General features: G+C 38.9%; 1 protein-coding gene across 1 annotated transcript in view; it reads right to left on the bottom strand.

The window, feature by feature from the left end:
• LOC136875492 (sorting nexin-14) overlaps positions 1-25046 on the bottom strand; it is a 137196-nt gene extending 112150 nt beyond the window's left edge. Inside the window, exons 1-5 of the mRNA XM_067149037.2 lie at positions 24795-25046; positions 19945-20013; positions 13417-13609; positions 3911-4042; positions 2427-2671 (exon numbers count right to left, since the gene is read on the bottom strand). Of these exons, the coding sequence (XP_067005138.2) occupies positions 2427-2671; positions 3911-4042; positions 13417-13609; positions 19945-20013; positions 24795-24907 (752 nt within the window). The 5' untranslated portion in view covers positions 24908-25046. The remainder of the gene's footprint in view (positions 1-2426; positions 2672-3910; positions 4043-13416; positions 13610-19944; positions 20014-24794) is intronic.
• Between the last annotated feature and the right edge of the window lie 202 nt (positions 25047-25248).

Genomic DNA, 25248 nt, shown 5'->3' on the forward strand with positions numbered 1-25248 from the left:
GTATTGAGGAACCCAACAGGACCAAAGCTTTGAATACTCCAACTGGTGGATAAGTGTGTCAGCACTACCAACAGAGACATCAAGTTCAGCAGCGAAGTGTTTGACTGTGATCCGTCAATCACCTTGAATAAGGGTGTCCACACATTCCAACTTTGCAGGTGTCACAGCTGTGCGTGGCCAGCCAGCACGCGGGAGGTCAGCCAGGTTTGCTCGACCTTGTTGTGACGATGAAACACGCCTCACCCAACGACTCATCATGCTTTTGTCCACTGCCAGGTTTCCGTAGATATTCTGCAAGTGTCTATGAATATCTGTGATGCCCTGGTTTTCTGCCAAAAAAACCCTGTTTGATACGCACCTCCGTTACAGATGCCATTTTGAAGGCTAGTTAGAGCACTGCTATCAATCATAAATTAATGAAACTCTACGAGACGAAGCAAGAATATTCAAAGATGTCCCAAACGAAATTCCAATTTTTTAAAACCGAAATTGGCCAAGAAATAAACTGTGTTGCATTATAAATTGAATGCCCCTCGTATATTACACCAGATGTACCGGGTGTCCACAATTGAAGTTATGGTATCCAGCACGGTACAGCATGTGCTGTAACGATCACTGGAGTCTGAAATTTGGTAGATATGCCAACTAAGCAATGCGCTTGCAAATAATGCCACAACAATTATTTGTTCCAAGTTTTGCACCCAGGCAAAAATATGGCGCTGTAGACAGTCAGAATGTGCAATAATTTATATCTCTGATGTCAACATTTTCTTCTGGTAGAACTGCGTTGTGTCAGTTCCTTGGTTGTTGCTTGGTGACACATGTTGATTCATCTTGTGAAGTGAATCTTCGTTGTAACGTAAGAAAGTTGCACTTTTCTGTGACAAATGTAATGCCTATCCGGAAGAGAGACCATGTGCTACACCCTACGTGAATTATCTGGGAGATAAGTACAATACCGGCCATGTGCATGTTGCAGTACTAGTCGCATAAAAATATCAGTCAAGAAACCGCGAGATCGATAACTAGTTCAAATAATCTGTAACTAAAATGTTATAAGAAGAATACAACATTTATACAATCACCAGAATGAATCAAGATGACATTCAATACAATTCTGAAGGTTAATGTACTCACCAATGTCGCCTGCAGAAGAAAGCTAGGTTACTCAATCCCCTTCATATCATCATAGTCGTTATCATCACTGCTGGAGTCGTTCACATATACCACTATCCATTCAATGGCATCGTCTACTAACCGGTCTATATCCTACATTTTTTTCCCTGTCTCGATGATGTGTTTTACACACATTTCTCAACGTTGAGGGGTCACTAGTTCAATCCCTTCCAGCAGCAGTTTTCTTACCTCCGCAAGGGTTAAAGTTTTGTTGTTCCTAGCCACATGACCCTTAACCTGGCTCCACACACTTTCAATTGAATTTAAAGAACAATGGTACAGAAGAACAGTGCATCTGATGGGAGGTGTGAAAAGGACGTTCATTCTCGACTAGCCCAGGCTAAAGAAGCTTTCAATACAAAAAAGAAGCCTGTTGACCTCCAAGGCAATATCCCTACCAGTAAGAAAACATTTCACTAAGAGCTTCATTTGAAGCATTGTGACCTATGGCTCTGAAACCTGGACTCTATTAAAGGCTGATAAGAAAAGAATAGATACATTCAAAATGTGGTGCTGGCGTCAAATGTTATGAATACCCTGGACTCGCAGGCTAACAAATGAAGAACTTCTCAAGAGAGCTGAAAAAACCATCAGTCTAGAGAAAATTATCATGAAAAGAAGATGTAGTTGGATAGGTCATTTACTCCAGCATTCATCATGGTGCACCACATTGCTTGAAGGGAAACTGGAAGGAAAGACTAGGAGAGGACGACCAAGAGCAGGGATCCTCGATGGTATTAAAGGGCAACGTCCATATCAACTATTCAAGCAGCTGGCTCAGGATAGAAGGTCGTTGGATGAGGACAGTCATGCTACCCACCAACCATCAGGTTGAGGAGAACGAGGGAGAGAGAGAGAGAGAGAGAGAGAGAGAGAGAGAGATATGTATGGAGGTAAACTTAAAACTTGCCTGTCCGATTGCAATGCGATATCATCTACTTGATACGCACCATACGAGTCCTTAATATGCTGTGGGATGACATTAAAAAGTAGCAGCTACTAACTTCGACACATTTTCAAGAGTATTACCACGATTTGCGTCACTAAACTTCTTAAAAATATTGAGAACACACTGTTTTTCTCCACTTCACAATGCTTTTCCCTTTTTATGCTTTACGTGAGAAGGGCCGCGCTCACACATCTTCATTCCACACGGAACTTTAACAAAGATATCCTGAGTCCACCCAGCTTTCACAAACTGAAAAGGAACAAACAAGTGTTAATCATTATAATACACAGTACAAACTCACTTGCACTCCAACTGATGTGCAGGGAGAAGTTGGGGTAAGAGAAGAGTCGTCAACTGGCGTAGATAGTCCAGTTCATTCTCACGATTTCGGGCTGCAGGATGCAATCTAGGACCCAGATACTGGAGTGCAGCCCTTTCCAGAGGCATCTGTTGCCTCTTTGAAAGGCGAATACTGCCCAGATAATCATCCAAGTGACTAAGGCCAGCAGGTATAAGCTTAGCAGTAATTATATAAGCCAAATCTACCTGTAATTAATATATATCTATATAGTTTGGACATTAAGTTTGAGTGAAAATATTTATTATTTAAACAAATGATCATAAATGCTTAAAATTTTGATGGTGAAATATTGAATGAACACCACCTGTACATGGATATTATAAACTAAACAATTTAATGTACAATTATTGTATTTTATAAGTATGCAAACAACACCTTCCTTATAGACTTATGTCTTATAGCCTTTCAGTATTCAGTGAAGCCTGTATGAATGAACTGTGCACCTTCATAATCCTCTATTTGCAACTAGACTCGTGGTCTTATTTGGTTTTACACCTCTCATCTTTAAATAATGAAATATTGAGTTTAACCATCGTCAGCTTGATATTCCAAAATTTCTCTTACCTTTCCTCGCCAAGTCCATTGCTTTCATACATAACCTATCCATCTCCATTCGCCTCACACAACCTCAGCAGCAAAGTCGGTTTCATGCAAAATGGCTTCAACCATCAAGTTTTTCCTAACTCCTTATTCTGAGTAGCCTCTTACCATTGTTCCCACCTGTTCTTACCACCAATTATTCTCGGTACTTCTAACTTACAAATAAGATATTCTGAGTCCACCCAGCTTTCACTTCCATACAACAAAATCAGTCTTAAAACAGCGCAATATAAAAGTTTTGCCTGAGAACTCACTTCTTTCTTACAGAATGGAGTTGATAGCAACTGTGAGATCACTGCATTAGTTTTGTTGTATCTTGATTCAGTTTCAAATAGTATACTACCATTCTGGGAGAATACATGTCCTATATAGCCTACCTGAAATGATCCACCTTTTCCAATCTTGTATTCCCTATCTGGGATTCTGTCCCCTTAGGTTTCTTCCTGGTTGGTATCACTTTTGTCTTGAAAATGCAAATTCTCGTATCATATTCCCAGCATCTCTTTTCTAGTTCTAGGACATTAGATTCCAGGCTTTGAGCATAATCCACCATTAAGTTAAAGTTGCCAGCATAGGCCAAATTGCTAACTACATTTCCACCCAACAAAATCCCTCCTTGCCAATTTATATTTAAGTAAATGATCCATGTAAACTATGAACAACAAGAGTGAAATAATCAGCCTTGTCAAACCCCTGTAACTACTCTGAACCAAAAACTCCATCATGAACCACATCTTTTTATATTTTACATTAAATTTGAAAACTATACTTTTTCCCAATCAAAGTTTTTCTATTCAGTAACAAATGAAGTATATTTATATTACCTGAAGACCTCTTCTCAGCAACACAGATGAAGCATAGCGAATACTCTGCCTCAATTCTAACACAAAGCTCTCATCAGTAGATAAGTCTTGGTACCATACATACACAAATTCACTGAGAACTTTGTTAAGGAACTAAAACATAAATAAAACCACCATTATTACATATTTTCAATCACATTAAAAATGGATACTTGTAGGTTGTGTCATTGTCAGGTTTTTGATACATATCAACATTTCAGTTATACCAAAGGCAGTTCCAAGACAATCTGGAAGTTCATCTGGAATGACCTCTATCTCATGTACGAATGCATGCTAGTCTAGTACATAATCCACCTTATATGAGAAATAAAACCACTACTAGACTACAGGCTGATATGTCTGGGTACCAGAAGCTAAACCTAAAAAAAGCTATCCTGTTATTTTAAATGACTTGTGACCTACAGTTTTACATGGAATATGAACCAAAGAAACAAAAATTTTCTTTTCAAAAATCCCAAATGCACTAGCCACTGCAACCACTTTGGCGAGAAGCTAGTGATAATTTCATTCGGCTATCACATACCCTACATGCAACACCTGTTTTAAATGAGGTCTTCTTCCTGACATAGAAGATGAATGAATGCTTTGCCAGGTGAACATGAGATGTGTGCTAGCCAGAAAGTTACGCATTTTGAATTTCACTTCATAGTCTAGTTGGAGCCATGATTAGCTCAATAGCTTAACAGCAGGTTTGCCACTCAGACAGCCTAAGTTCAAACCCTAAGGAGTCGCCAGGTGGCCATGAATATTAAGATGCCAAGTTTTTATGATCTGACACCATGGTTGGTTAGTTCAGTACTGTTGGTGGGGAAAAAAAAAAAATCTTCATCAGAATGCTGGCCAGTCAGGCAGGAGAGGTGGAGGTATACAATTACTAGATTACGTGCCAAAAGTCTGGGTTCAATTCCAAACCATTAATTCATCCATTCAACGGCGATGTTAAGCCTTGAGCAGACCCTTTCGTGTTGTTCAACAGGAGTAGGCTATGCGAAAACATGAGGTTTCACCCTCTCCCTACCTCATTATCATCACATTCTACAACACATAACATGCAGACATCACAATGGACACAGAAACACAAACACTCACATAATGATCTTCACCACTGAGGTAAGGACCGACTACCTCCTTGACCAAAGGTGGTGAGCACAAATAAACTGCCCATCATCATGACCAACGGACTCATATCTAAGTGCCTTAGCATTAGAACACATACAATTATATGTGCATTCTTTAACTCTCTTGGTGCCAAGCGGTAGTGCGAGCATCCGCCCTTAAAATTGCCAGAGCCGATCTGGTCGGCCGTTAACAATCCAGTCGGAAGTTGCCAGAGCCGATTACATCGGCCGGCTTAAAATTCTGTGATATACGTAATTCTGAGGCAACCTATAGTGAAGTGCATACTTTTGTTACAACCTGTAGTAAAGGGGCTACACGTTATTGTGTGCCTGGCCTTGCTTTTGCAGTTCTAAGAGGGTGTTATACCTTTCACAAGAGTCGTTTCCTGTGTTTACAAATACCGCTAACCGTTCAGTAAGAGATTGCTCCTTGCAGTGAGTGGATTTGTGACAGGAAAATGGCATGTTATTCACGTGATAATTTTTCAGCAGGTATTGATGACAATAAATTAATGCAGTATTTAAAACAGTGCGAAGTTTACGCTGATGATTTATCGGATAGCGATAGGGAATTTAGTTCAGAGAGAAGCGACGAAATTATACTGGATACGTCCGCGGAATCACCGCAGCTAAAGAAGAGACGTTCAATTGTGTCTAACAGCACTAAAGCTACTCTGAATATGGTGGTAGATGAAACTAGTGATAACGAATATGATGATGATGATGTCTCTGGAGAACATTTTGTGGAAATTTGTCCCAATGAACCTGACAACATTCCTCAACCTCCTGTCTCCTTCAAGGAAGTTCTTGTACCTAAACATGCCCCCCTGTCTGATTCTCCGCCTATATCACACTTCAATTTACTTTTCACTTACTCTCTGCTAAACCTTATAGTCACATATAGTCCTCTATCATTACCTAAATGCCGGTCTCCGCGGGCCAAGTGTAGCGTGCCTGCCTCTCACCCGGAGGTCATGGGTTCGATTCCCGCCCAGGTCAAGAATTTTCGCCTGGTCCTGAGGGTTGGTTCGAGGTTAACTCAATCTAAGTGACCTAAGTGATTGCAATTGAGGAGATATTTGAGGGTGAGCGGACCCCGGTCTGGAAAACCAAGAATAATTACTGAGAGGATCTGTCTCACTGACCATGATTCACCTCGTAAACTGCAGGTACCGAACTGAGCAGCGGTCGCTTAGTAAGTCAAAGCAAGTCACGGCTTTAGTGCCATACATTTCTTAATTTCGTAAATTCTGTTGTATTGTAAAGTTATTTTTCTAATATATACTACAACCGAAAACGAGAAACTATTTTTTCTGAAAACAAAAACTATAATATCAACTACTATTTTTTACTTATTTAATAATTCAGAATTATTTTAATACTGTGTTGTCCGCACATAGAAAATTTGTTGTCAGTACTTGCCAAACATCAATACATACACGCGAATTTTATCGGTGAGTAAAATTGTCTTGTTTGTATTAGTGACATTTGTTTGAATTTTTATTTTTTACATTTTTATTTTTCTCGTTCAAATTAGTTATTCTATAGAATTGTATTTAGAAATACATTATACATAACTACGTATATTCTTTTGTATCGTAAATTATTTTTTCAAAGTAGATATTGAGAGAGAAAGTGCGAAAATATTTTTCTCTTCCTAAAAATAAACATTTCCGACAACTATAAATCAACAATAAAACGTTTTTGACTCTTTATATCACTCCAAACCAGTTTCTTATTCTACGTAGTCGATATGTAGAAAATTTTATGCCGGTATTTGCTATACACCGGTAGATATACGCGAATTTTAAAATACATATATTTCCACTGAAAACGGCCTGGCACTTGACAGTAGTAGAGTGGAGGCGGAGCTCTGGCCTCTTCCAGCTGATGGGGAGCGGCCGACTAGATCGACTCTTGGCTCCAAGAGGGTTAATCTGATATTGATAAGGCGCTTAATTTACTTGGGTCTAAACACACCTTCATTTAGAAGTAGGGAATGTGGTTAACTTCAGAGGGTCACATGGGTTCTTGAGTACAAGTAACTATTTTAGTAGGGGTGGTGATGACAATATTGGCATTATGGCATTTAAAAAGTCATGAATAAAAATTAAAGTCTACCATGTTAACAAGTCTAACAAGACAATAACAATTAAACATATGTCATAATGGTCCACCTTTTCAATACTATATTATGCAATGATTACATTACATTTCTAATCTAGGAACTAGTTTCAGCCTTGGCAGGCCATCATCAGCCTTAATGCAAAAGTGTACAAACACATTCATTAACTAAAACAAACGTACAAACATATGACCTTTACATTAATTGCAGGTTGACTGTAGTTGGTACTGGATTCAAAAATAAGCGTCAACTACCTGTCAAACTCGTTAATAATCTACATAACAGACCAGTACACAGTACCATGCTTGTTTACAATAAGAGTAATAACAACTGCATGGTAGCCTCTTACATCCTGAAAAAAGGAAAGAATGTTTTGGTAGCCTCAACAATGCACACAACAGGTATCATTGATGAAAAATCAGGTGAAGAAGAAAAGCCAGAATTGATTACATTCTATAACCTCACAAAAGGAGGTGTAGATGTGGTTGACCAGATGAAAATGGAGTACTGTGTTACAAGGATAAGCAGTAGGTGGCCGTTCACATTATTCTGTTCTTTATTAAACATAGGTGCCATCAATGGTCAGATCATTCTCAAGAGTAACACAAATCAACTTATGTCCAGAAGATCGTATTTATCTGAGCTGGCAAAGGCACTAGCAGCACCACACTTGGCACAGCAAGCATCCTTGTCAAATCTGTCAATCCCTCTAAGGCAAAAAATTCATCACATTGTTGGAGTCTTTACACAACCAGAACCACCACAAGAAGACTGCCCGAAAATCCCATGTGCCTATTGTTCAAAAAGAAGAAACAGGTTTACGAAAGCAAGATGCAGAAGCTGTAGACATGCAATATGTAAGGAGCACTTAGCAACAACAGTGTTGACTTGTTTCCAGTGTGTGGCGCATGTCGATTCTGACTAGTGAGCGAAAGACAGACTTCAAAGCTATGTGTGTGCCATACTAAACTGTTATAAACTTTAGAATCTAAGACTATATTTGAATAATTCAGAAATATATGAGTTTTGAGTATAAGAACTGTTTGTTGTACGACTCCATCATGTAAAAGGCAACATCTTTACACTTTTATATGAGAATGTCAATGCTATAATGGTTAATATCATGAGTTAAAATCATATTTAATTCACTGAGTTAAAATAAAGTGGACTTTGTAAAATGTGTTTTTATTCCATTAATTCAAATGTTAGAATCGACCTAACACACGAGTAACTGTAGAACTCTGGGAGGCGCGAGTAGCAGCGGGTTAAGAATGGACTGATATTCCCTCCTCACTAACTTTGAGAGGAAACTGAAAAAAGAAAAACATCTCAGCAACTTTAATTACAAACGTAGAGGTGTATAAGAAAGAAAACATTAGGGACTCTACTTCTCATGTACTGAGTGAGTGTGCTGTGCGGTCAGGGTCGTGTAGCTGTGAGCTTGCATTTGGGAGACAAAGGTTTCAAACCCCACTGTCAAGCAGCCCAGAAGATGGTTTTCTGTGGTTTCATATTTTCACGCCAGGCAAATGCTGGAGCTGTACCTAATTTAAGGCATCGGTCTCTTCCTTCCCACTCGTAGCCCTATCCTAAACCATCGTCACCATAAGACTTATCTGTGTCGGTGAAAATTGCAAATTGTTAAATTTAAATAATTTTTTTTAAATACTCATGAATGATGAATCCTGTAGTAGAGCAAACAAGCCCTCTCTCCTATAGGTGAGGTCAACCCATTTGGACCAATAAACATAAAAATGCAACTACAGCCTAAAAGCTTATAAGGAAACCCTTCCATTTGCTAATCTCCGATCTGATTCAGATTTGGTACGACTAATTCAATAGAAATATTTATTCAGCCATATCATGCCCAGTCGTATATTTAGTACCTGTTTTGGGGTGTTAAAGTTTGCTAAATTAAGCACCGCATAGACAGGAGTAGCGGCGGGAAGCAGGTTCAGGCGGTGTGGCTGGCCAGTTCATGTGTCACGCTCTCGTTCTCTCCCACCCCCACACACACACACACACACACACACACATACTACTTCCCTAACCTCGGCAATCGCTGCCACTCCATGAGGAAAACGGGACGCCAGGCAAATGCTAAGGCTGTACCTTAATTATGGCCAGGGCCGCTTCCTTTCCAATCCTAACACTTTCCTATCCTTGCATTACAGAAAACCTTCGATGTGTTAATGCGACATTAATTCACCATTAAAAAAAGTATTCTACAGCAATAACTGTTGTTTTCCTTACAACGGTAGTGTGTCGGTGTTTACATACTATGTATATATGCACGCAGGACCACACATTCACTGCATAGAGCCAGTGATTGTCGAGGCTATGGAAGTAATTCACGTGTGTGTGTGTGTGTGTGTGTGCGCGCGCGCGCGAGCGCGTGTGTGCGTGCTTGCAAGAGAGGAGTAAGAGCATGACACATGAACCGGCTGGCCACCTCGCCGCTACTCATGTCTATGCGATGCTTAAATGAGCAAACTTTGACACCCCAAAACAGGTACTAAATATACAAATGGGCATCTAATTTTCATATGGCTGAATAAAACATTCCTACTGAAGTCGTCGTACCAAATCTCAATCAGATTGGAGATTAGCAGATGGAAGGGTTTCCTTGTTAGATGTAAACAATTTTCAAATAAAAATATAATCCATTTATAGTTTAATCCAGTATGGATTCACATATGAAACGGCCATCATAGCATACACATGCCATTAGAACAATTATAGAACAGGCATGTGAGAAAAACAGGGAGTTATAGTCAGCTTTCATTGGCTTAGAAAAGGCATTTGCTAGGGTACCTAGAGCCATAATATGGCCCTACATCAGAATCATAGTAGACATGTACAGCTAGGTCCAAACTTGTTCAAAATTGTGTCAGATGGCCAGCTGAGTTGTCCAGAAGCTTTAACATCAATGTAGGTGTCCATCAAGGTGGTCCTCTTAACCCACTATTGTTCAACAACGTCATGTTCTATGTAACACTGAGATTCAGAAACTAATCCCATGGAATATCTTATATGCTGATGATGTAGTACTAATCTCTGAAAGCAAATAAAAAATTCAGAATAGTCTTAAGCAGTGGAGAGATTCACTTGAGAGTAATGGTTATGTATTAACAGAACCAAAACAAAATACTGTTTCAAACTTTTGATCCAACTAAAAGTTGGACACCATGCTTGATGGTACCGAAGTGTCTAGAACAAGAAAGTTCAGGTACCTTAGATCTGTTATCTCGGATGATGGGAAGGTAGATACTGACATACATAGAACAACCACAGCTTGCAACAAATGGCAGTAATTAACTAGAGTTTTATGCGATCCAAGAATGCCTGTTAGAACAAAAGGGAAGATTTACAAAGCACTGGTGAGACCTGCTACACTGTATACTAGTGAAGTCTGGCCAGTACAAAAAAGATCCATGAATAGAAACTCCACACTGTACAAATGTGTATGTTGCAATGGACTAGCAGGATCGTGTTTAAAGACAAGGTGCACAATAAATATATCAGGGGTAGTCTAAAAGTAACACCCCTCACGGATGAACTATTAGAATTAAGATGGTATGGAAACGTAATGCACAGACCTGATGATTCCACTGTAAAGAAATGCTTATTCATCACTACGGGAAAAAGAGAACAAGGTGGACCTGGTTGACAAACGTCCACTGGAACATGAAAAACTTGGTTCTCCCCGATGAAGATGCACTACAAAGAAAAAAATGGCATGGCACCTTAAGGAACATAATTTCTACTTCACTGAATGCACAAGCTAGAACGTCTATCTAAGCATATGCCTTCTGGAAATCCACTAGGATGACTACCCAGTCTATAGCTGCCATCTTGCCTAATAGCCCTTGCATCTGTTCCCAAACATTAGGCCGATAAAGCTAATAGTTCATAAGTTACAAGTTGTGATTCCCTGAGGTAGTTCTCTAACATTAAGCCCACAAGAATAGTGTATAGCAACCATCTTGCCTATTAGGTTAAGTTTGCACACTTGGGTATCAAACTGGAGTCCGTAAGGTTGGCACCCCTCTGTCAGGTTGGCAAACCTTGTCGCCTCCCGCACTGTCAGCCACCTTAATTTTCTAAATACCCGCTAGGTAGTAGCAGCACCCACCATGTGGCACCACACTCTTCCCCCCTGCATGCCCCTGAGATGCTCACTGTTGATTTGGAATTAATGCAAGTGTCCTACAGTGGGAACTCCTTCAAACTCATACAGTTATGAAAGAAATAGCCTGCAGTGTTGGTTATTGTTAAAATTGTTAGGTCATCACCCTTCAATATAAAAGTAGGCTACATGGCATCAGGTTATTAAAAAAAAGTAAGCTACTCATCAACAACATAGTCATCTGCTAAAAAAATTGAAAATAAAATAAAATTTACTATGCATCATTTTTGGGTCCTGAGAGAAGGCAAGCGAAACGGGTGATGTCATTCTATTGCCTCGGGGTATCAGAAGTAGTTGCGAGTGGCAGTCATCTTGTGCATTTAGTACTGCATCTTCTTATATTATTTTACCCTACTACAGGGACGTCCACTACAGCATCTGTATGTGAGGAAGGCCTTAAAGTTTTGTTTTTGATGTTTTGCATCAGCAATGTGCGTGAAAACTGGCCTGTAGTTGGGAGCCCAGCTGGTTCTAGAATGGATCTTGTAGGTGGTGGTGGCGGTGGTGGCGTCGGCGGCGTTGGTGGTGGTGGTATACATATATATATATATATATATATGGTAAATATTATATAGTAAATACAACTTCAGAGTGTGAAAAATAAGCCTATTTATATATTACATGTTTTACTTACCAATTTGGATATTTTATAAATACTATTAGGGTTGTCTATTACAATAACATAATAGTAGCTATAATTATACACACATTGTAAATAGTTATATTAATAAAACAATAACAACCATGCTTAATCGCTTTCTAATTGATACTTGGGATAAGTGAAAGTGAAGTGAGTAAAGTAATGTGATGATGATGATGATGATGATGACGATGCTTGTTGTTTTAAGGGGCCTAACATCAAAGGTCATCGGCCCCTAATGGTACGAAATGAAAGAACAAAAATTGCAAAGGCATCCACTGACCAAAATAAAAATAAAATATGGCATGAAGAATGAATGGATGGACAGGAACTCAACAAAACACAAAACAAACAAACAAAAACCAGTGGATCGGACTCAATACAGATCGAAAATAACATTATTACCGACCAAGGAACCACTTATAAAGCACAATGATGCTTGGTGTCTAAAGGGGGTGCAAAATCCACGTCTAAGGCCCCACAGAATGGTACATGTCGCGAGTAAAATAGAACCATGGTATGTGTCATGTTGGGGTATTAATCAGAAGTAGCGAAGACTCACGGTGTTCTACAAAAGATGGTACTACTCACAAGTATTGCAATACGTACAAGTAACGCAGACCTATGGTGTGTCTTACACATTGGCCCAACTCAGAGTCAACGCAAACCGAGAAGGGTCCCCACCTAGGTGTACTAAACACGGGCACCGGTATTCCCGTGGTGTTCCTCACATAGTGGGTACTAATCACAGGCAACGCAGACCCACGGTGCTGCTCATATAGTGGTACAACTCACAGGCTACGCCCAGACCCGCGGTGTTGCACACATGGGTACGACGCACGGGTACTGGAATCCACCAGGCCAGGCTTTAACTGCTACTAATCACAAACCTATTTTGTACCGAATTTAGTGGTACTACTAGCAAGTACAGGCAACCTATGGTGTTCCCCGCGTGATGGTACGATTCAAAATTAGTTTCATGGTTCTAATTCAGTCAGCCCTTGGTCGCCCCTTTTAGTCGCCTCTTACGACAGGCAGGGGATACCGCGGGTGTATTCTACATGTGCGTCCCCCACCCGCAGGGGGTAGTGTGTTTGGTCCGCGAGAGGTATTTTATTTCCCTCAAGTCCACCGGCAAGCCGGTTAGGACCGCCCTATCCGCCACCTGGGACGCGCCACGTGGGAGTATCACCTCTCCCCCTGCTACGCCTGCGTAGCAGGTTCGTGGTAAAGTAATGTAATTAATGCTAATTATAAATAGTTTTTTTTTTCATGTATGTATTTGTGCCGTTTGTTGTACTCAACCTATGGTGTCGTAATGAAAACTGTTAAAACATGTTATTATAAACAAGTCAGTATATTCTGAAGAAAAAGAAACTACAACACATGACTCACTTCTTCTACTGCCTCATCTAGCTCTTCTGGAATATATAAATCCAACCATGGCTGCTGAGAATGAGCACGTGGACGATGTCTGTTGCATTTTCCATCACCGCAAACAGCACATAATTTTAGCTGTGATGATGATGTAATCCCACGCTGTCTGCCTGTTAGCAGGGCCAGCAGATTTGGGGCTTCAGATCTGTAACTGAGTTTTGACCATTCCTAATTAGTATTCTATATTTATTTATTTATTTATTTATTTATTTCAACTTTTTTTAAATTGAGATAGAACATGAAGACAAAGTATACAGAAAAGCAAGATGAATATTAAAAGTGATTGTGAGTTGATTACATAATGGTTGGTAAGCACATTTGACATACGTTGTTGCATTAAAAATTTGGGAGATATGTTTCTTTAGGATATGGATTGAATATTTCAAGGCAGTCACTGCAATTGCAAATGCCTGATCGAGGTTCAATGATTTTCAGAACTTGATGAAAAGGAGAGGAATGTTTCCTCTAGTGCCAACCAATAATCCTATGACTTCAATATCATCCAACTGGTATTCTTGTTGATAGAATGGGATGACTGGTTCATATGTTGTTTTCTTTTCCTTATGTACCTCATTGGGTTGTGTATTGGATGTCTTGAGACTAGTATCCCACTTTCAAAAATCTTTAACTTGGCCTTTCATTTTCACTCTTTGCATGACTTCTAGATCATATTGGAATATTAATATAAAATTATCCTCTACCAGAAAGTGGTTTATGAACATAATTTCTTTTAGAATTATACATAGTGTAGAATGTACATTGTTGCATTGAAAGTTGGTTTTATTTGTTTATTCTCTATACATGAACCAGCCCCGCGGTGTAGGGGTAGTGTGCCTCCCGCTTACCCAGAGGCCCCAGGTTCGATTCCCGCCCAGGTCAGGGATTTTTATCTGGATCTGAGGGCTGGTTTAAGGTCCAATAATCCTACGTGATTACAATTGACGAGCTATCTGACGGTGAGATGGAGGCCCCGGTCCAGAGAGCCAAGAATAACGGCCGAGATAATTCATCGTGCTGAGCAGTGGTCACTTGGTAGGCCATGGCCCTTTGGGGCTTTTGTGCCATGAGGTTTGGTCTGGTTCTATACATGACATGAAGTCCAATTATATGTACAGTCACTCAAAAAACCAATAAGTGCACTCTTGATGACTGTTTTCGTCACGTCCCAACAGCAGATTACAGAAGAACCTTTACAGCAGTGTCTGGGATTATAAGTATATATTATGTCGTTTACTCATTCCTTTGAGATTTTGTTCTGGGTTCAAGAATTAAACAAAAAAAAAAATGTCTTGATGCCTAACTTCAGCCTCTACAAATAAAACCAATGAAAATACGATGGAAAGAAACAAAGTGAATTAGGAAGCCATGTCAGCTGATTTCTTATAGCTAGGAGAGAAGTGAACATTATCAAACATGGATAGTAAAATATCATGTTTATGACGAGTACTGTTTACTCATCTGCCTCCTTGGCTGAACTGGTCAGCATACTGGCCTTTGGTTCAGAAGAGACTGGATTTGATTCCTGGCAGGGAAGTTTGTTTGGTTAATTCCTCCAGTTTGAAGATTGGGTGTTTGTGTTCATCTTAACATGCTAAGCGCCACAGAGGACAGAGGTGTCTATTTTTGGATTTCCTGCTAGGCCAAACAGACACAGGGGCCCACTGACTCAAAATTGATAATGTACGCACTTGTCTGCTTTTATATGGAATTTGATCATATCGAACATCTGTCAAGACCCTTGTTTTATTCTGTAATTCATGCACAAGGCATACATCATACAATCACACATTCAGGTACGACAAATTTATTTTATGCTCAATGCAGTTTGCATTGTCATTCACCCTCCCATACAAACACAAATTAGGCAATGGAATTACAGAATGTACATATATGCTTTGGATGTACAACAAGGACAATAACCGTTTTATATGTGTTTGTCATTAAAGCTTTCTAAGCAAAAGCATGGTTCTTTAACACAGGCTCTACAGTAGGTATTCACTTTCTTTTTTTTAATTCCCCTCACCCCCAATTATAACTTTTTGCTTCTTGGAGTAACAGCCTCTACAGTATTTCTGGATGTCATGTGCTTGGACATCTTTCCATTCAAAACAGTGTGAAGATGGAAGCTGGAAATTTATTGAAGATTTCCCTTCGTAAATTAATCCAAACCCTAATTCTGCATCCTAAAAATAAAAAATAAAAAAAGCAATTTGCCCCAATTTGAGCTCTTGAATTCTAACTTCATCTTCATATTATTCTTACTTTTAAAAATTCCACTCAAGCTTATTCATCTACTAATGTCATTCCACACCGCTTAGTCGAGCAGCTTGTCCTCTTCCGAGCTCAAAGTTAGCAATATGTCCGTAACACTAACTCTTTTGACAATTATCACCCAGAACAAAATGTGCTACATTCCTTTGGATCTTTTCCAGTTCTTGAAACAAGTAAGAATGGTGAGGGTAACATACACTGGAAGCATACTCTAATTGGCGTTTTACCAGTAACTTACATCCTTACTACAACCCCTAAATAGCCTCATAACCATATGATAAAATCACTAACCTTAATTCACAACCTCATTATTGTGATTACAGTCAGCTTGACATGTGTTGCATGTAAGCTCTGGGAAAGCATTCTTTCCGATTATATTTGACACGTTTGAAACATTTCTAACGGGTTTTATAGAAGGCAGTTCAGGTTTCGGAAAGGTTATTCCAGTGAGGCTCAACGTGTAGGATTCCAGCAAGATATAGCAGATATTTTAGATTCAGGAGGTCAAATGACTGTATCACTATTGACAAAACTTTTGATAGAGTAGATCAAGGGAGACCACTGAAAAAATGACGGCTACTGGACTAGACAAAAGAGTGTTTGGATGGGCGACTAAATTTCTAGAAAATAGAATTCGGAGTATTAGAATAGACGAGGCATTATCTGATCCTGTAGTGATTAACAGGGGGATCCTGCAGGGCAGTGTTATAATACTGGACCTTTATGTTTTCTCATGTGTATAAAAGATATGAGAAAAGAAATGGAGTCACATACATGGCTTTTTGTATATAATGTTATACTGTACAGAGTAGTAAATGTGTTACAAGATTGTGAGTGACAGCAAAAAGACCTTGACAATGCTGTGAGATGGACAACAGACAATGTTTTGATGGTAAACAGGATAAAAAGTTGGGTAGTAATTTTCACCAAGAGGAAAAGTCCTCTCAGTTTTAATTAGGGTATTGATGGGGTGAAAATACCTCATGGGGAGCACTGTAAGTGCTTAGGTGATAATATAAGGAGAGATCTCTGTTGGGAAAACCATATTAATGAGGTTGTAAATAAAGGTTACAGATCTCTTCATATGGTTATGAGAGTATGGTTCCAGTGTATGGGACCCACACCAGGATTACTTGATACGAGAACTGGAAAACATCAAAAGGAAAGCAGCACAATTTGTTCTGGATGATTTCTGACAAGAGTAGTGTTACAAAAACATTACAAACTTTGGGCAGGGAAGACTTGGGAGTTAGGAGACGAGCTGCTTAACTAAGTGGGTTTTTGCTGAGCTGTCAGTGGAAAAATGGCATGGAATGGCATTAGTAGACGAATAAGCTTGAGTAAAGTTTATAAAGGTATCATAGTTATGAATTTCATTACGGTCCGTATTGACAATTGATCGCTATCAAAGGGTAGAGAAGGGTCCACCTATTCAGTACCATTAGCTTGTATAATGTCTTATATAATTGGTACTAGTTTCGACCCCATATACACTGGGTCATCTTCAGCCACAATTCAATTGGAAAAACATATGCTCACATACAACACATAATAAATGACATAATCTGGTATGTTTCAATTTACAATACAAATGTTAAATTATTGGTGAAGTCCAAACAACACATACAAAATTCAAATCAAATGACACTTTAACCCTCGACTGGCACTGCGAAGACTTTGGTACGTAAATGGCGTTGTGAGTTTGACAATGATACCATAGAAAGGATGATCACAAACACCTTTTATTTAAGTTTCAAAAATACACATCAATCACGTTTCCTTATACATTTTCATTACCTACAATGAGAAATTAACATCTTTACTGATTATAGATTGTAAGATAATGCACAATTGTTTTACCATCACTGATTTTAAAAGAAAATTGCACTCCCATGAATCAAACTTAAATGAAAACAAATTTTAAATGTTCATTGCTCCAAAGCAAATTCGAAGGTACATTTAAATATTATAGTATACAAAACAAAAATCATAAAACTTTTGAATTTCACAGTCATTTACATCATTTTCACAACCACTTAAAACCCACTACATATCTTCTTCTCCACAATCATTACACACCACGGAACGGCAAGTTAGGCAGTTTGGACAGTCACATTTCACACAGTACTGATTTGTCTTTTTTTCAGCAATTCCTTTTTGAGTTTTGATTGAATGATTGCACCTTTGGAACAGTTTTATTATTACAATTTATTGACACTACCGTTCGTAGTTTTTTCGGAAGTCGGTCATTGACAAGTCTTTCATTGAGGTCGGGTTCAGTTAATTGTCTGTCCAATGTTTTCAGAAACTGAAAGCTAGTGACAGGCATGTAGTTTTTTATCAATGTCTGTACAATGAAAGAATTTATTCTAATAATATTGAGGATAGTGAAGAAAATCGCGAGAGGCCATCTGCGCGTCCTGATCTTAGGATCACACACTGACGTGCCAGGGCGAGATATGGAAGCCATAGCCATATCAAACATGCATTTCATATGAAATATGAACACTTACAAAATTTTAAGTCATGACAAACTTCGTAACACAAACACCGTTGTAGGGTCGTAAACGGCATCACACAATATTTAAATCAAGTTCCTGAGAAAGCCAATATATTTACTAAAAGCTACAACTCAAGATAGCAGTTGACTATGCACTAAGTGACAGTGAACAGCGATAGCCAGAATGGAATGCGGAGGGAACGCCAGGGTTGTACAAAGTCACTGGTATCTTTAAAGACCCCACAACGCCAGTCGAGGGTTAAAGCTGCTGCTGTTGGTGCCAAACTATGTCATTGCTTCTACAGCAACCAAACGTTCCTGAGCTGATCTGGGAGTTGGCATTCCCCATCTGCATAGACGAGCCACTTGGTTTATAAATTATATTTTGTACAATAGTAATATGGGTAGGAAAGATCAAAATATGAAGATAAAGTTGGAATACAAGAGGACAAATTGGAGCAAATTTTAATTTATAGGAAGAGGAATTAGGGAAAGTGATGAATTTCCAAGTTCTTTGAAATTACTTCAGAAAAGACTAGGTTAATAACTGATAGGGAATCTGCCACCTGGGTGACAGTCTCTAAATTGAGATCAATGATGACTGGCTGAATATCACAGTTGTAGCTGTTAAGAGACAGTGTCATATCTATTATGGTATTATTACACATGAAAACATGATGAAAGTCCCCTAAGAGTGTTTTGTCGTTCCAAACTTTAATAGCATCTTTAGTTTCACAGGACATCAGTAAGTCTCTGTACACATTTAGATATACCCTACTAACGCATTCTGTTATGTCCCTGGAACTTACAACGTATCTATCACAGTATAATAATAATGGCATATGGCCTCTGGAGAGGCCTTGTGCAGGTCTTTTTCTACTACAGGCGACCTGCATGTCTGTGAGGATGGGGCCCTACCTAAGATGATTTCTAATGATGAAGATGGCACACACACCCAGACCCCAAGCCAGATGAATTAACCAATTGAGGTTTAAATATCCAACCCTGCCAGGAATCAAATCCAGGACCCCCTGGACCAAAGGCAGAATGCTAACCATTTAGTCAAGAAGCCAGGCACCTATCACAGTGAGGATATACCAGTAACAATGAATGGGAGTTCCACTTGGAGGGTATTGCTGTATAAAGGAGTACTGAAGTTCTTTGGCTGATCAACACAGTTCCCATGCTCTGTTGTCTATATGCTCTTCCAGTTATTGAGCATAAAAAAGCATAAAATTAGCTGTACTAGCTGGATCTCCTTCAGGTACTGGTTCGTTGTTCCACTGACATTTACTACTTAAATTTGATTAATGTAACAAGCTAGGTAGAACTTCAACATAACCTAAGGATATCTATAAAAACAAATCCTGTAAGGTCACACTTTTGTTTTTTTGGTACATTTTGGAATGACTTTTAAATCATATTTAGTTGTATATTTCTAGCATTTTAGGTCATTATTCATCACTAGTAAAATAAAATGAGTTATGATATCAAGAAAAAACCAATTTGTTCTATGTCACTGTTCACAGGATCTCCAGTTTTAAGTACAATCCATATTATAATAATGCAAATTTTCATTTCAAAATCCCACATGAATTAGCCAAGATTCAAACTGCAACCACCTTGGTGAGAAGCCAATGACTAACTACCACACCCCCAGGATATGATACGGTATATCAAAACAGAAGAAACACAGGAAAAAATAGCTATCTTACCTAAAAATAGTACTGAAGGCAATGAAACCTCCAATGTAAGCTCCCACAACAAGTAAGCCAGACACAAAGCTGCAAAGAAAAAAATATTTCATCACGCATTTCAAAAATTTTCAATTCTTTAAAATATCCTGATAAAACTCTTGAATAGTGAGTGCCAATTCAATGTCATGATGAACACTGTGTGATGCAATCATGAAAATTATTGAAGTCAGGTTATATTGGCCATCTTTCATGGTCTGCATAAGGGGTTGGTCTTTGTTTAGAAGTGTGTGTATATTAATTTAATTCATTTAAATGTGTGCACATTTATTTAAATATCACCATTGGTCAAGATGAAAAGTTAGTCGGAATATGAATGGCAACCAATGTTAAGGAGTTTTACCCACCCTTCAATATTTTAAAGATGAGAGCACTAAGAATTTCAATATATCGTCGTTGCCGGGACAAAACCTCTTATGTGATAATATTTTTGGAGATATACTGACCCGCAGCACATACATTATGAAGAGCGAGAATGCCTTGACTATATTCGTACAATATTGCACCTTAGATGACAGAACTTTACCGGCCAATGCTCTAAGCTTAAATATTTTGCATAGGAGTTTTTGTCCCGGCAGCGACGATATATTACAAATTTATCAAATAACACAACCATAGGAAGTTAAACCTACATTTCTTTTTATTACAAAGTGGCATTAGGATTTGCATATATTATGTGAAGATCTAGGACCAGTATTTCAGTTGTGATATTTCACCAGTATGTTAAGTTCTCAGCCCTCTTCATCTGAGTACTTATGAGGGATGAGTAGTACTCTACATACAAGGGTGCAAACGTAAGCTAGCCTCCCCGTAGTTCACCATGGGCAACGTGGCATAGTCACCGCTAAACAGTCTATACATCAGGCTGCTGGACCAAAAGCTCTGCTAGAGAATATCCCAGCAATTTAGGGGATACACCAGGGCCTCTCAGGGTGCACGCACTGGTGCAATGCGCGGCACAAGGTGCAAAAGACAACTTTGCTAGGTTGACCAGAGTGCAAACCCCCACTCCTGGATATTAAGCAATAGCGCTGTCGCTCTTTCCCTACGCTTGTCTCGCTCGCTCCACCTGTCTCTCCCTTCCTCACTTGCTCTGCAGCACTCCACCATCCGAGCACAGTTGAGCCGAGCTTAGCTGAGTCACCCTGAGACAAAACGCCGGTCCGAACCAAGCTGAGTCGATGCAATGTACCTCTGCGCCTCACTTTTCACAGGTGAGATTTTGGGCGTTTGAGAGGCCCTGGGATGGACTTTTAAATCAAACCATGAAAACATCAAATGTCTCTTTTCAGAGCCAACCAACAAAGGAACAAGGACACTGTCTGAGAATACTACAACTGAATACAGAGGGTGCAAGCAGATCTATGAGAGACTACCTTGTAAGAACACTTAATAACAATCAAGTGAACATAGTTCTACTTCAAGAAACACACTGTGAAGATCAAACTAAACCTCTCTTCCGATGTAAATTACTGGGGATCAGCCTTGCTACAGCTACATTCCATAAAAGTTATGGCACCGGTCGAGTTGGCCGTGCGGTAAGCATCGGGTGGCTGTGAGCTTGCATTACAAGTTATGGCCCAATGACACCATAACAAATTCATCAAGATGTCACTAATTTTAAAGTTCAATAATAGTTTTTACCTAGAACTGTAACAAAAAAAGTTCTACAAGTTGCAAGCTAAAAACACTGGAACTTATATTAAATCCCTTTGAAATAAGAACTAACACATGAACGTAGTATATGACTAAACAATACACCAAAACTTCATTGCGTTGGAATGTATTTCCTTATTAAGTCTTATAAAATATTTTAACGTGGAGCATTACTCATCATTGTCATTTTGTACCATTTAGTTTTAATTAAGTTATAACTTACATTTGACCATGGCCTTGGCCATCAATATGTTAATTCTTCTTGTATCTAATCTAGTTCCTTATATAATGTCTATATATTAAATTCTTAAATGTTCCTAACAATTCTTTTAATAGTCATAGGTCAAATTTTAAACAGGTACCTGGTTCAGTTTTGAGGTGATGATGCCCTTTAAAAGGGGCAAAACGTGTACCATTTCATATTTTAATGAGGATTAAACATTGACTTTATGACTGATTGTATTGAATAGGTGGAAGAGAAATAAAAAATTATACTATTTTTTATATGAGAGCTTGCATCCAGGAGATAGTTGGTTTGAATCCCACTGTCGGTAGCCCTGAAGATGGTTTTCTGTGGTTTCCCATTTTCACACCAGGAAACTGCTGGAGCTGTACCTTAATTAAGGCCATGGCAGCTTCCTTCCAACTCCTAGGCCTTTCCTATCCCATCGTCGCCATAAGACCTATCTGTGTCGGTGCGAAGTAAAGCCACTAGCAAATGAAAAAAAGTTACGGCACCGCAACGTACCTCAGAAATAACATCGAAGCAGGTAGAGATTCTTGGCATAGCCAGAGATAACGTCATCTTCATGACCAGAATTTAAACCCCAGGCTTTGAGATAATAAAACATCTACAAGCCTCCACTTGGACTGATGAAGCTATCTAGAACATACATCATCCAACAGTCTTCCTAGGAGATTTGAACTACAGAAGCACTGCTTGGAGTTACAGAGACATTAATGCAGATGGTGACAGCTTGTTAGAATGGGCTGAAGCTGCTTTCCTAATTTATGATGCCAAAGAAAAAGGTTCTTGCTATTCAAGTCGATGGAATCAGGATTACAATCCAGATCTCTTGCTTTGTCTCAAAGGATCAGCAATGAAGACCTCTAAACTACAGCAGGAATGCAGCAGAAAACTAGCAGATATCAACAAGCAAAATCCAAACTGAGCTGCAGAGCAGACTATCCAATGTTGAACCAACTTCTCAGTTTTCAGATAAATTCTCTATTGCAGAAATCTCAGCTGCTTCGAAAGGAATGAAGACTGGAAAAGCAGCAGGATTGGATGGCCTGTACCCAGAGTTTCTGAAACCTTGTGGTCCACAAACTCTAGAATGGCTAGTCAAGTTTTTTAGCGATATCCTTAGGAGTGGTAGGCTCCTGTCTCGTTTGAAGAAAATAAAGATAGCTGCTGTAATAAAACCTGGAAAGAATGATCTACAACAGAATTTCAGCTACAGTTCTGGAACACAAGTGGAACAGACAGGATTTAGGCCTAATCGAAACTGCTGCAACCAGGTGATGGGACTAAAGAGTCAGAGAGGGGTTTTCAGGACAAAAAGACCATAGCAGACCTAACATTAGCATATGACACAATCTGGCAACAGGCAATAATTCTGAAATTTCTCAAAATAATTCCTTGCAAGGCCCTTGCATCTTTGCTTAATAACATGCTGTACAATAGATTTATAGAAGTACATCTCATCGGAAGTATAAGCAAATATTACTGCAGTTTTTGCTCCACTTCTTTTTAACCTCTACACTGCATACCTTACCAGCTATGGTCTTTAGAAAGTTCATATATGCTAATGACATAGCTCTGACAGTTATCAACCGATTTCAAAACAGCTGAAATCATGCTTGCTCAATGTCTCCTTAAACTGAACAGCTACTTCAATATCTGATATCTTAAACTTAACCCAATTCAGTCCACACAAGCCACTTCGGAGAGTAGATAAAGAAACCGATATTTCACATTCGTCAGCACGTAATGCAAAAAAATTATTACACTTATGATTTTACCGGATTTATTCAGTCCATAACATACAGCCTACAAACTTCATTGCAAGAATAAGATTTTGCAGTTGGCTAATGCATAGTGTCCCACCGCACGGTCTGGATATAGCATACCTGCCTCTCACCTGGAGACCCCATTAGATTCCCGGCCAGATCAGAGATTTTTTCCTGGCCCTGAGTATTGATTCGATGTCCATTCAGCCTAGTGTACATGAGAGCTATCTGATGGTGAGATGCTGACCCTAGTCTAGGAAACCAAGGAGAAACGACCAAGAGGATTTGTCGCACTGACCATGCATCACCTTGTAATGTGCAGGCCTTTAGGGTGAGCAGTAGTCACTTTGTAGGCCAAGGCCCATCAGGGCTGTTGTAACATTCTGTTTTTTCACACTAGTTTTAAGCCTATTTGATTTTCTAAATGTAAATGTTGATTCTTAGGGTACCATATATTTTAAGGACACTAGGTTCGGGGCCCTGACCTAACTTTAGGCTAAGTTTTATTTCGGCTGATAAGGAAAAATAAGTATTGGAAAGGTGGTGTTAACTATTAATTTTAATGTTCATAATGCATAAGGAATAGTGTTACTAGCATCACTCATACCTCAGTCACTTTCATACCGTGAAGGCCAAGGGTGAGACAGTCAATGAAAATAACAAATTTGTATAAGAAGACACAGTGTAATGTAAACACTACGTCTTGCCAGCAAAGCCAAATTCACCAAATGATTACAAATTTTAAGAACCTTACACATCTATGTATCATTTTTCAAAATTTTGGCAAGGCACTTTCTGAAGTCTCTATTGCAATAGTCTTAACCTTCAGGAAATAAATCGTTGACTTCACACTATGATACTCATTCGGTGTTGTTTTAAGGGGCCTAACTTTAAAGTCATCAGCCCCTGATAGTCATTTGAGACTACGTTGAGACACCTAGGTTAATTCGGGACAACTGAAGAAATTCTTAACAACTGTCTGATAATTTCTTTTGATCTAATTAAATCTAGTTTTCAAAGCATAAAAACATTGCTGATTTACATTTAATAAATGTATTTATAGCAATTAATGGCCATGTACGGTTAAAATATTGAGCGAGAATTTTAAAAATTAACATTAGGATTACATTAATAATAATAACCTCAAAGAAATTGTCAGAAATAATGACAGAATTATGACTAGAAGTACGGATGTCCGAGCCAATCTGTCATTCCACAATAAAAATATCACAGTTTTAGCCTGGGCTGGATCCATCTTTTGAACTGTTTTAGCACTCTGTGGAGTGGTAGCAATATATTTTCTGTCACATATTTTCGACGTAAATGGCACGTGCAAGTAGTTATACGATGAAGATAAATATGACAAATATCAGCTGATCACTGCTATTGCAAATCAAAATAAACACAACAGCCAGCCAGGAGGCGCTGCTAATAGGCACATCTTTCGAAACAAAAGAAAACGACTGCAGTCACACCAACGCCTGCACGATAATCTGGGACATATTTCTCATTTCTCGTCAGAAACATTCAAATGATTCTCTTCGGGCCACAAGGTTCAGCGTGCAGAAATATAGTTAATTTTTATTATGGTTTATT

This window comes from Anabrus simplex, chromosome 6, assembly GCF_040414725.1.
Source record: "Anabrus simplex isolate iqAnaSimp1 chromosome 6, ASM4041472v1, whole genome shotgun sequence".
NCBI classification, from domain to species: Eukaryota; Metazoa; Arthropoda; class Insecta; order Orthoptera; family Tettigoniidae; genus Anabrus; species Anabrus simplex.